Genomic DNA, 12,286 nt, shown 5'->3' with positions numbered 1-12,286 from the left:
TAAGGACCCGTTCCGACCTCAAGAAAAGAATGAAGAACTTCTTGATCCTGAAGTACCATATCTTAGTACAATTGGTGCACTTATGTATCTTGCTAACACTACAAGGCCTGACATAACTTTTTCAGTTAATGTCTTAGCAAGATATAGTTCTGCTCCTACAAGGAGACATTGAAATGGAATCAAACACATATTGCGGTATCTAAAAGGGACTATCGATATGGGATTATTTTATGGCAATGATTGCAGTTCCGATCTTTTTGGTTATGTCAATACTGGGTATTTATTCGACCCACACAAGGCTCGATCTCAAACAGGCTATGTGTTTACATAAGGAGGCACTGTCATATTTTGGCGATCGACTAAGCAATCAATAGTGGCTACTTCATCTAATCATGCTGAGATAATTGCTATTCATGAAGCAAGTCGAGAGTGTGTATGGTTGAGGTCTATAATACACCTTATTCGAGACAAATGTGGTTTGAAGTGTGATAAATTACCCACAATTTTGTATGAAGACAATGCAGCATGCATAGCCCAATTGAAAGAAGGATTCATAAAAGGGGATAGGACAAAGCACATTTCATCAAAGTTATTTTTCACACATGATCTTCAAAAGAATGGTGATATCAATGTACAACAGATCCGTTCAAGTGATAATATGGCTGATTTGTTCACCAAATCTCTACCGACGTCAACCTTCAAGAAACTAGTGTACAAGATTGGGATGCGAAAGCTCAAGGATGTGAATTGATGCTCTCATAAGGGGGAGTTAATACGTGTTGTATACTTTTTCCCTTACAAGGTTTTGTCCCACTAGATTTTCCTTGCAAGGTTTTTAACGAGGCAACCAAAATGTGTATTTCTAAACATGTGTACTCTTTTTCCTTCATTATGATTTTTTTTCCATAGGATTTTTTCCTAATAAGGTTTTAGCGAGTCACATTATCTATGGACATCAAGGGGAGTGTTATAAGAGAAATCAAATTATGTTGGATGTCTACTTTTCCTCCATGATCTTCTCAAATGCTTAATGACATATTCAATGACATATTTTTATGCTTAATGACATATTCAATGACATATTTTTATTCACTTTTCATGCCTATATAAATACCTTATAATAGATAGAAAAAAACATACAAATTAAAAAGAAGTAAGAATATGTCTTCCTGTTGTTCTCTATTGTTATTTTGATGTTCGCTATTATTATTTTGAGTTATATTTATAACAATTTTATTTTATTTTATTTTTTAACGCAAAACTGATTTTATAACTTCAGTGTAAATGCCGATTCCACTGTTTTCTTTCTTCTTAATCTTCTTCTTTTCCGTCTGATTGAAGCATTTTGGATTCTTGAAATACACTACAAATTTACCAATCGCATTTGGCATTTGTAGATCTCAGTTTTGCAGGTACAGATCCTTCTGTAATTCACCCCTTTTCCCCCTCAGATCTTCCATTTTCACTGAAAATCAATTTTTTGTTGATCCATTATTTTTTTCCTTCTTTTGTAGGCAAATTAATCAATGGCAGCAACTTCAATACATAAGTTTGCTCAGTGCATTACTTGCCATGCTTTGAGTCCCGACCTCTCCAGTACTCTCTTCTCCTTTTCTCCCCTCCATTCCTCATCTCTTTTACCCATCATTTTAATATTTTTTATAACAAGATTAGTATTGAAGTTATATATACTGAGTACTGACTATGTAATGAATTTTTTTACACCAGTAATTTTACATGTTAGCTGTTATAGCTTGTTACTTACAATTTATTCTAGGTTACCAATCAAATGTTATTAAATAGAGTTAGAGCAATTACCTTTTTAGTGTGATGTTATTGCGTAAATAATTTTGCATTGTCAAAGCATAGAACTTAAACTCGATTAGGATTATTGCTAATTCGAATGAATAATTATCATATGGCAACAAAAATTGAATTTTTATGCAGAAGCATCACCGTATTGCTCTGGGGGTGTTTCACTATGGAGTTCGGATTTTTACAGCAAAAAATTCATGTTTTTTGCCTATGTTCAAGTGGGTTGCACATACATGTCATTTTCTTTCCTTTTTCTTTTATTTACTTTTGAGTAGGATGAGTTCATTTTTACCTTTTTCTAGTGATTTTGCTCCACCAGAATGGTCATGGCAGTGGTGGAGCTATGTAGAGCCAAGGGTTCAATTGAATCCCATTCGTCATAGAATAAAAATGATTTTTTTTGAGAATGTTAATTTTTTTTTGAGAGTGAGAACAAAAACGAATTTTTTCGGTTATATATATATATATATATATATATATATTTTTTTTGAATCCCCTTGACATAAGGGAAGATTCCAATCTAGTGGCAAAGGGGTTTAAAAAATTACTTTAGTGTACGGTTCAAATGGCAATTGTAACATTGTAATATCTTATTAATCCCCTTGTATAAATTTCTAGCTCCGCCACTGGGTCATGGGATGCAAGGTTTGGCAATTGGCAGTCATTTTTTGCACCCATTGCTTTCTGTTTCAACTATATGTATAGCATATAGAACGAAACTATAATGATAAATAGGTATTTATGCTAAATTTGCAAGTATTGCCACGGAGGAGTTGATTGAGTGCAGTGATTTAGGCATCCAATAATTTAAAATTCTGAATCTGCATGTGAGAGTGGTGCTTTAATGTATACAAAGTATGTTTTGTGTGTAGTGTTTTTTTCTATGTATTGTTATTTTTAGGAAGGAGAAAGAGTTGCTAATGCCTGTATAACTTGTTTCTGTAGTGATTGCACTTTGTCCTAACGATAGTGAAGTACATATATATAAACTATCCGAGGACAAGTGGGAGAAGGTCCATGTTCTTCAAAAGGTAAATATAGTCTTAAATCATTGCTTCATGTTATTAAATTGTTCAAAGGTCAAAATATCGGTGGTATCTGTTGTTTTACCGCCTATAACTTTGTATTTGAACTTAGGTGCTCTCCCCTATACTCCCCCCTCCCTCCCCCCCCCCCCCCCCCAAAGAAAAAAAAAAAACCAATAAGGATTAGTGGTTAAATATTTGGATAAGGGAGCTATTTTACAACAGCAATAAAGCCTGTTGCTCTCCTTCAATTTTAGCTTCTAAGGTCTATCTGCGTGCTGTTGAAAATTTTGGAGAACTTTTCTTTCATGTTATTTGGTAATTTTTTATAAAATGACCACGATTAGAAAATTGAAATTTAAGGAAGAGAAAAACTCTATATGATTTGGTAATCTATGTCCATTCCCATACTTTTTTACTTATCCATTATTTATCTTCTATAATCATATCTCAGTGTTATGTTTTATTCTCATTCCATTTTACAACGTTTTCATTTATTTGTTTCTTATGTTTCTTGATGCTGCAGCATGACCAAATTGTGTCCGGTATAGATTGGAGTTCAAGATCCAACAAAATAGTTACTGTTTCTCATGATCGAAATTCGTAAGTGACTATCCACCTTTGAGTTTTTAGAGTTTGATATCATTAAGTAGGTGATAGCTGTAAGTTTTTCATTTTACATTGTGGCTTTTTTGTCCTACAAGGAGCTTCTCCCTTGTTTTTTTGCTTTTTTATTTTTTAATTTGTTAAATCTGACCTCAGGGAGGCTCTCTAATTAGAAGGAACATTAGGCCTGAGAAGTACTTCAAACTACCAGTATTCAGTAACATCCTTCAATTGTTTGGTGGCAGTAATCCATTGTTCGTATTAATTTTTGTGAAGGTTAAGACCAGTTTTTAAGGTGCATCTATAGAAGCCATTTCACCAAATGGGGCTATAATATCTTTCTTTTGCTTTTCCTAGTAGAGCATTGACATATTTCTTTTGACAAAACTATATGGTTAACAAAGCTACAAAGTTGGTTTTGTTCGGTATAACACATTTGTAGTCAGATCATTCTGTAATTTATCGCCTTTAATCTTGATTCTCTTTAGTGTGTGTGCAATGGTTAAGTTTGACTTGACAAAGATTAAGGTAATATGGACGGAGTGCGGAAAAAAAAGAGAGGATGAAAGGGGTGTGTGTGTGTGAGGGAGGGAGGGAGGGCTTGTTCTATGATTGCACAATGTGGGTTATCTAGTATGAATTTATGTGCTGAAGAGAATAATATTCTCTGTAGATATGTTTGGAACCAAGAAGCGTCAGGGTGGGTTCCTACTCTGGTTATTCTCAGGCTAAATCGTGCAGCACTTTGTGTGCAGTGGAGTCCAAAAGGTATTCAACTCCGTCTTAAATCTTTGTCTTTCTGTATGCTCTTCTTTTTCTGTTTTGATGAAGTAAATAAATTCTATTAAAATTTGCAGTAAGACAGTGCATCTGATTTCAAAAGTCTGAATATACAATCCATGATCAGAGACTACTCTTGGAAAACATTATTAAATTCTAACATCTTTTCTAGCTTAAAACAACTATTCAACATTATTGAAAGTCAACTCTATTTTTGAGTTCTCGAATAACTTCCTTTTCCCGTTAAAGCATCTTAGAGTTCTTTCTTTCCACAAAAACCACCAAATACATGCTGGTATGGTATCTGATACACTCCTTTTGCATTTGTTCAACCCCCTTCTCCTCCAGACAAGCAATACATCATTCGTTGTCCTGGGAATTACTCACATTACCTCATAGATGCATAGGAACATATTCCACAATAGAGAAGCCACTGACCGGTACATAAAAAGATGATTTGTGTGTCTTCTGTGTCTCTTTACACATACGACATCAGTTACAAGTTTGTAGACCCCTCTTCTGCAAGATGTTCTATGTCAAAATGGCTTCACGTATATGGCTTAACCTCTTTTTATGTGTTCTTATTTGTCTCATTTTATTCTGAATTTATTAACTTCAGAAAACTCAGTCATCAATATTCATCTTATTTTATTTTCGAAGTGTACACGTTACACAGTTTAAAAACTTTTATTACAGAGTCACAGACGATGTGCAACTGGGCTCATTTTTAATCTTCTATCAAGCTAGCATATTTCTGACATGAAACCATGAACTTGCTTCAGTTTTTTTCATTAGCCTAATTAAATTTTTCTTGCAGAAAACAAGTTTGCTGTTGGAAGTGGGGCTAAAACTGTTTGTATATGCTACTATGAGCAAGAAAATAACTGGTAATATTACTTCTCCGTCTGATAGTTGAACAAGTTAAATCCTTAGCAAACGCGGTGGAGAAAGAATGACATGCACAGATGGTTTTGTATGTGTAAATGCTACCATATGTCTTAGAATTGGGGTCACATTAGTTAGATGCATGAGTTTCATCATTCACATTCAGTAAACTATAGAATGGGCTTCTATTGAAGTTGTTCATACTGTAGCATCACCGAAATCTTGCCTTTTTAGACTAAGCAGTTTTTCTTGGCTGGTATTTCACTCTCAGTTTTTCTTGGCTGGTATTTCACTCTTAGTTTGTTGATGTAGTTTATCTGGTTACTGCACTGGACATTGCTAGCTGTGAATTTAGTATTCTGTCAATCCATAGGTATACACCAGCCAAGCTTTATGATTAAGGATGAACAAAAAAAGCCCCACTCCTGATGGTGTAGTTTATGTGGTTCATGCGTAGGACAATGTTATATGTGAACTTGGTATGCTGTCAATCCATAGGTGTAGACAAGCCAAACTTTATGACTAAAGATGAACAAAAAAACCTCTATGACGGTGAAAGATATACTGACATCTAGCTTTACACATTAGCTAACACTTATACTAGTCATTATGTGTGGAGTAACGATCTTTTACAGGAACATGTCTAATTTTATCTTTATTTTTTCACAGGTGGGTGAGTAAGCTAATCAGGAAAAGGCATGATTCATCTGTAACAAGTATTGCCTGGCATCCGAATAATGTGCGTCTGTTTCTCTATATATTATATTGCATCACGTAACAGCAAAAGAATACCCTGACATTCATTTTAATAGTTGCATTTTTGTTTTGCAAAATATTTTCAACGAAGGATGTGAGGACTATTCTTTCTCTCAGCTTGCAGCTCTGTCATTTTGAGTATTCCATTATTGCCGAACAGTTGCTATGAATTTATTGACACAAACTTAAGTAACCTTACAATCCTCACGGAAATTCCCATATGTCTCTTTCTCTTTTAGTAATATTTGAAGTTGAAAACTGCCCTAAATGCTGGAATATTGCTTTCCAAGCTTAACTTAAGGAAATGCCTCAGAGTTGATGGTCTGGTTCCTCTTTGTTTTTTTCCTTTTTGTTCCCTTAATCAGTGGAAGCAAAACTGGTCATGACTAATTATAGCGTAGAGTTAACTGGAAGAAGGTAATGTTGCTTATTAAATAAAACGTAAATGTGATCTTGAAATGAAATTTAAGGGCCCGCTGACTGCTGACATAGGAGATATTATCTTATCACCAATCTCTCGTGGTGTTAATCCGAGGAGTATTTTGAGCCCCTATGACCTGTCATAGATCTCAGCTAATAAAACTTCGGAATATGTGATATATCATCCATTTTGTTGATACTTTATGCGGCCCATTCGTATTGATCCCTATAACAAAGCTAACTTTACTTGTTTTGGCCCACTGCCAATTCTTGGTAAATCTTATGTTTTGCGTCAAGATAATTGTTGAACTAAATGTTGATACATTTGCTACTATAGGTTCAGTGGCTTTATTTAATTATAAGGGTTAGCTAGTCTATTAACTGAACTTTTGGTAAAATATTCCTGCAGATTCTCCTAGCAACAACGTCCACTGATGGTAAATGTCGAGTATTTTCAACATTCATTAAAGGTGTCGATGCAAAGTATGTTTAACAAAATTGTGTTCTCTCCATTCAGTTAGATTTCTTCAGTATTGTCACGGTTTCTTATAATTACTCACTCAATGAATCAGGGACTCTGCAATGGGGAATTCTGCGGATACCAAATTTGGAGAGGTCTGAATCTTATCTTATTTAACCCTGCTTATCCAATTCTATGTTTCTTTATGTTCAAAGAAATATGTTGCTCATATCTTACCCTTAACAAGTTTGTTTTAAATACCCTCCCTCGGTCCTTAGAAGAGAACCTCATAAATATACTAACTTATTCACTGGGAAAGTAAATTATGATCTTAAAACCTGGAGGGCATAACTTTTGTGTTTGACTGAATAAGAGTTCTTTCTCTTGCCAACTGAAGTACTGAACAGTTTCAGATTGATTTGTATTGAAAGCAAAAGAAGTTGACCTTCACTTACTTTCCTGTGGAAAGCAGAAAGTCAAAGGCTTACATCTGAAACATCAGATACTTTATAAACCGGGAACAGAAGAATAAGGCACACTGACACTTCATGGGCATGGAGCAGATCCAACTTCTGGCTACAAAAAGAAAGTAGCTAGCATCCAAAATCTGAACTCTCTTCTTATAACTATTTGTGGTTTTAAACTATCCCAACCTTTAAAAGCTGTATGATTCTACTCTTCTGTCCATGTGCGAAGTTTCCTATCCAGATACAATTCTGACTATTTTGGCAAGTCGAGTGTCGGAGAGAAAATTGCTAAAATAGTTTCCCATGCCTCATTGTTGAATAAATATTATTCCATGCAGCTTTGAATTCAAACTGTTTTTCTATCCTAGTCTTATTGTTTTCATACTCTTGATGTGCTTTCCTCCTTTCTGTGTTGATATTACTTTAGCCCTTGCAATAACATGTATTTTCTGTGCTTTTAACTGTTTTTAATACAGTAACATTTCTTCATTCGATTCGGTTGATTGGCAGCACCTATTAACAGGCTATCTCAAAGCTTGACAGTGACATGTGGTACTAATAGAGGATAATCGTTTCTTCTTTTGGAAAATTGTATTTCTTGCACGACAGTGTTCTAAGGAATTGGCTGACAGACATCAGAAAACACTATTCTTATGTTTGTTTTTTAAATTCTAGATGACATTCCTATGTCCTATTTTAAAAAATTTGTTCATAGAAAGAGTAATATATCTTTTATTCATATTAATGCAGCAAATTGTCCAGCTTGATCTCTGCTTTTGCTGGGCTTTTGGTGTCAGATGGTCCCCAAGTGGCAATACCTTAGCATATGTAGGTCAGATATTCCTTTCTTTGCTTCTTCGGCTTATGCATTAATTTTGGATTAGATTTGACACTGCTTCAACTATCTCATTTTGGTTGCAGTCGCTTACTGTGTTTGTTTGCTCAATTGTTCTATTTTTATTTTACTTGGTTTTAGCCTAAGTTCCCACATTTTCCCATGTAATATACTAATGCAGCTTAGATGTTGGGTATTGGATGATCTCAGGTCATAACTCAATGATATACTTTGTTGATGAAGTTGGTCCCTCTGCTGCAGCACAAAGTGTAGCAATCCGCGATTTGCCTCTTCGTGATGTGGGTCAGAATCCTATCTCATTTATACTTTTGTCTTTTTCAGATCTTAATATTTGTTGTTTAATCAGGACTTCTCTTGCAGGTGTTGTTCCTTTCTGAAAGGATGGTTGTTGGTGTGGGATTTGATTGCAATCCAATGGTATTTGTGGCAGATGAGAGTGGACTCTGGTATGTTGAATATCTGGAACTTGAAAGGCTTGCTTTCTTTACTGGTCTCTATTATTTCTTTTTTTCCTTTTTTTTGGGGGGGGGCGGGGTGGGGTGGTTTGGGGGTTGCTTTAGTGCCTCTACTGATAATTGTTTAGAGTGGTGTGACTCATTACTGTTCGTTCCTATGAGCTTCAAACTACATCCATTCTTCATTTTCTATGGAAAATTGCCTATTTAGTTTTAAGGACATGTTGAAATGCTTGGAGAAGTGTAAGTTATGTAGTGAGAATTTTTCACTCTCCCTTTTTTCTTCTTGAAGCTTTGCTTTTCCCACTTGAGTGCTGGTAATTTACTCGATTAGATGTAGTAGTACTCCAATTAAACCCAAACTAAAAATGCCGTATGTTTGATAGACTCAGGTATAGGGTGTATCCAACTTTCAGCAAGTTTTTATTTTATTTTGAAGGATCTACATGAAATACCTATGCCAGTATCAGTAATGTAAACTCTGTTATCTAGTGCCTCTAGAGGTGAACTGTTGTGAAATCTTCAATCTACTTTACTATTAAGGAGGTAATTAACTAAATTTGTTTTTTATGCTTCAGGAGTTTCTTGAGATTCCTTGATGAGCGGAAAGCAGCGTCTTCAAGTGCCAAATATGGATCACAGGTACTTATTCCAAGAACTGGCTAGTCCTGAAATAATCTACCTTCAAACTTCATTGACGGGCTAGAGCAGTGCACTTGTACAGCTATTCCGTGACCTTATTATAACCTATGCCTAGTGTATTTGGTACTGAGATTTCTTTGTTGTCCAGTTTTATCATGGTTCTTTATCTGTCTCTCGTCTCCATATATTTCACAGTTTTCTGAAGCATTTGGGAAATTCTATGGTCAATCAAAGTATTCAGCCAACAACAATGTTGAGCAGTCAAGAGGCGCTCATGACAACTGTATCAAGTAATATTTCAACATGATCACATTCTTTCATGTCTTCCATGTCAGCCTTTAATAGTTCAGGATCAAATCTTACATCAACACTTTTTTTCTTTTTAATCTTGGGAATTCCAGTTGCATATTACCACTTGCAAAACAGAGAAAATCTAGTGTCACCCGTTTCAGCACTTCAGGTTAGTTTGCATGCACATAAAACTTCATTCTAAAGCAGTCCCTTTTCTGTTATTCGGAGCTTCATGTCAATCCTCGATAACTTTTCAGGACTTGATGGAAAGGTAGTGATATGGGATTTGCAGAAGCAAGAAGATTTATTGGAATATCTATGAACATTTTTGAACTAGCATATATCACCATCTATATGATGTAAAAAAGTTTTTGTTTACTATGTTTTTTATAAGGTATAGTTGAAACAGCTGTATAATAATGGAACAACACGTGAATTTGTTTATGTAACATGACATCTCTGTTTGTATCTTCTGTGTACTGTGAGCGAATGATAAAAGGAAAAGAAAAGATTTTTCGCTTCATCAAAAGCTATGCTTGATTTTTTCTGAAAGCTGTGATGGGCTAAAGCAATAATTGTATCCCTCTACACTCCTTTGTTTTACTGTTTGTAGTCGGCATTGCTAAATCACTCCTTAAAGGGGTTTGCCCGACTTGATATTTGGTTGAAAAATATTAGTCTGTCTCAGCGAGAACAGAAGTGCATATAGGTGGATATATATCGAGTTTAACTTCTATACACTAATAATGTAAAAGAATTAATCAAGCAAGTTAAATGATAATTACATTTAACTCTCCATAAAAAGTGGGATTATAGCTTGAAAAGTGTGACAAGTTATACGTTATAATAGGTTAATACATATTGATATTTAAAATTGTAGATGTCTATACAAGTCAAACTCAACACGTTATTTTCGACTCAAGGTGGATAAATGAATATTAAAATTCTATCGTGGAATGTGAGGGGACTGAACCGCAGGGATAGGAGAAGGGTGATAAATAGCTTGATCCTTAAATGGAAGGTTGATATTTTTTGTTTTCAAGAGACAAAATTAGAAGGTGATATTACTTGTAAAGTCAAAAAATTATGGGGGAATAAGGGAGTCAAATTTGCACAATTGGGGGCCAGTAAAATTAGAGGGGGTATCCTAATGATGTGGGATAGCAAAGTTTGGGAGGGTGTGTGGATATTGGAGCATTTACCCTAACATGCAAATTTATCTCTCAACTGCTAAACTTTAATTGGCACTTAATAGGGGTTTATGCCCCTAACTGTGACAAAGAAAGGCAAAAGGTATGGTGGAAAATTGGGGCTGCTAGGGGACTATTCGATGGACCATAGGTTTTAGCTGGTGATTTTAACATAGTTAGATTCCTCTCTCAGAAGAGAAAATGTGTAAGAAGCAACCGATCAATGTTAGAACTTTCAGAGTTTATTGATGATATGGAGTTGATTGAACCACAATGGGAAGGGGGTAGCTACACATGGTTTGGGGGAAATAATCAGGAGATGGCATCAAGGATTGACAGGTTTTTGGTGACACAGGATTGGGATGATATGTTTTGAAACATCAAGCAAGAAATCCTACCCAGAGTTGTTTCAGACCACTCTCCGCTAGTTTTAAATTGTGGTAACTGGGAGACTACCAAATCTTATTTTAATTTAGAAAATTGGTGGTTAGAGACGAAAGGTTTTAGTGATACAGTAAAGACTTGGTGGACCTCTTTTGACATTATAGGCAGATCAGACTATATTTTAGCAGGGAAGCTGAAAGCTCTCAAAAGCAAATTGAGAGAGTGGAGCCTGGATACCTATGGCAATCCAGAGAAGGAGAAAACTGCTATCTTAAATCAAATTAGTGCACTGGATGACATACAACAACAAAGAAACTTGAATGAAGAAGAGCTCACCATAAAGCAAATCTGAGCAGGGAATTTGAAGAATATGCTAAAAAGGAAGAGATAGCCAGGAGGCAAAGGTCCAAAGCTTTGTGGCTAAAGCAAGATGATATGAACACTAAATTATTTTAAACAGTAGTCAATGCACTTAAGAGAAAGAATAACATTGTCAAACTAATGGTGAAAGGAGTAAGCATTAAAGAATCGGGTGATATTAAAAGGGAGATCATTGACTTTTATTAGAAATTATACTCCCAAAACAGAGAAATGAAGACCTACTTGTAATATGAACAATTGTCTTACAATATCTAGAGAGGAACAACAGAACCTACAAATTCAATTTGAGGAGGATGAAGTTTTAGAGTGTCTGAAACTTTGTGCAATTGACAAAGCTTTTGGGCCAGATAGATATACAATGTGATTTTTCTTTAAGTGCTAGGCAGTGGTAAAGGCAAGTGTGATAGCTGCAGTTCAAAATTTTTATTCTCAAGAGATGTTTGAAAAACGTTTCAATGCTACTTATGTGGTTCTGATTCCCAAAAAGAATGGAGTAAAAGAGCTTAGGGATTCCAGACCTATTAGCTTAATTGAGAGTATTTACAAGTTGATTTCCAAGATCTTGACTAAAACAGATGCTGTGTTGATTGCAAATGAATGTATAGACTCTAGAATAAAGAATAAAAAACCAGTAATGATGTGTAAGCTAGACATTTAAAAAGCCTATGACCATGTAAATTGGGATTTTCTACTTGGAGTTCTACATAAGATGGGATTTTGTAGAAAATGGATCTACTGGATGAAGTTTTGTATAAGCACATTGAAATTCTCAATGGCTCTCCTGAAGGTTTCTTCTCTTCTCAGAGGGGATTGAGACAATGTGACCCTTTGTCAGCTTTCTTATTTATCTTAGCCACTGGAAGGACTGAACAA

The 12,286-nt window shown here is 35.1% G+C and overlaps 1 protein-coding gene across 1 annotated transcript; it reads left to right on the top strand.

The window, feature by feature from the left end:
• Window positions 1-1,261: 1,261 nt before the first annotated feature.
• Window positions 1,262-9,987, top strand: LOC104098270 (actin-related protein 2/3 complex subunit 1A-like). The gene is made up of 16 exons (XM_070187307.1): window positions 1,262-1,412; window positions 1,515-1,596; window positions 2,761-2,846; window positions 3,367-3,443; window positions 4,120-4,214; window positions 5,044-5,113; window positions 5,781-5,850; window positions 6,697-6,770; window positions 6,860-6,902; window positions 7,965-8,046; window positions 8,260-8,348; window positions 8,431-8,516; window positions 9,104-9,167; window positions 9,363-9,457; window positions 9,569-9,627; window positions 9,716-9,987. The coding sequence occupies exons 2-16, from the start codon at window positions 1,527-1,529 to the stop codon at window positions 9,778-9,780; spliced, it is 1,125 nt and encodes a 374-aa protein (XP_070043408.1). The 5' UTR covers window positions 1,262-1,412; window positions 1,515-1,526; the 3' UTR covers window positions 9,781-9,987.
• The last annotated feature ends 2,299 nt before the right edge of the window (window positions 9,988-12,286 follow it).

Source organism: Nicotiana tomentosiformis, chromosome 10, assembly GCF_000390325.3.
Source record: "Nicotiana tomentosiformis chromosome 10, ASM39032v3, whole genome shotgun sequence".
Classification (NCBI taxonomy): domain Eukaryota; kingdom Viridiplantae; phylum Streptophyta; class Magnoliopsida; order Solanales; family Solanaceae; genus Nicotiana; species Nicotiana tomentosiformis.
The sequence above is the reverse complement of the archived record's forward strand: the minus strand, read 5'-3'. Positions and strand labels throughout refer to the sequence as shown.

Excerpts from the sequence above, each read along its gene's own strand:
- LOC104098270 (XM_070187307.1), top strand. The coding sequence starts at position 1,527 with ATGGCAGCAACTTCAATACATAAGTTTGCTCAGTGCATTACTTGCCAT. Across the intron at positions 1,597-2,760 it reads TTTGAGTCCCGACCTCTCCA|TGATTGCACTTTGTCCTAAC; the intron begins GTACTCTCTTCT and ends TTGTTTCTGTAG. Across the intron at positions 8,517-9,103 it reads GCAGATGAGAGTGGACTCTG|GAGTTTCTTGAGATTCCTTG; the intron begins GTATGTTGAATA and ends TTTATGCTTCAG.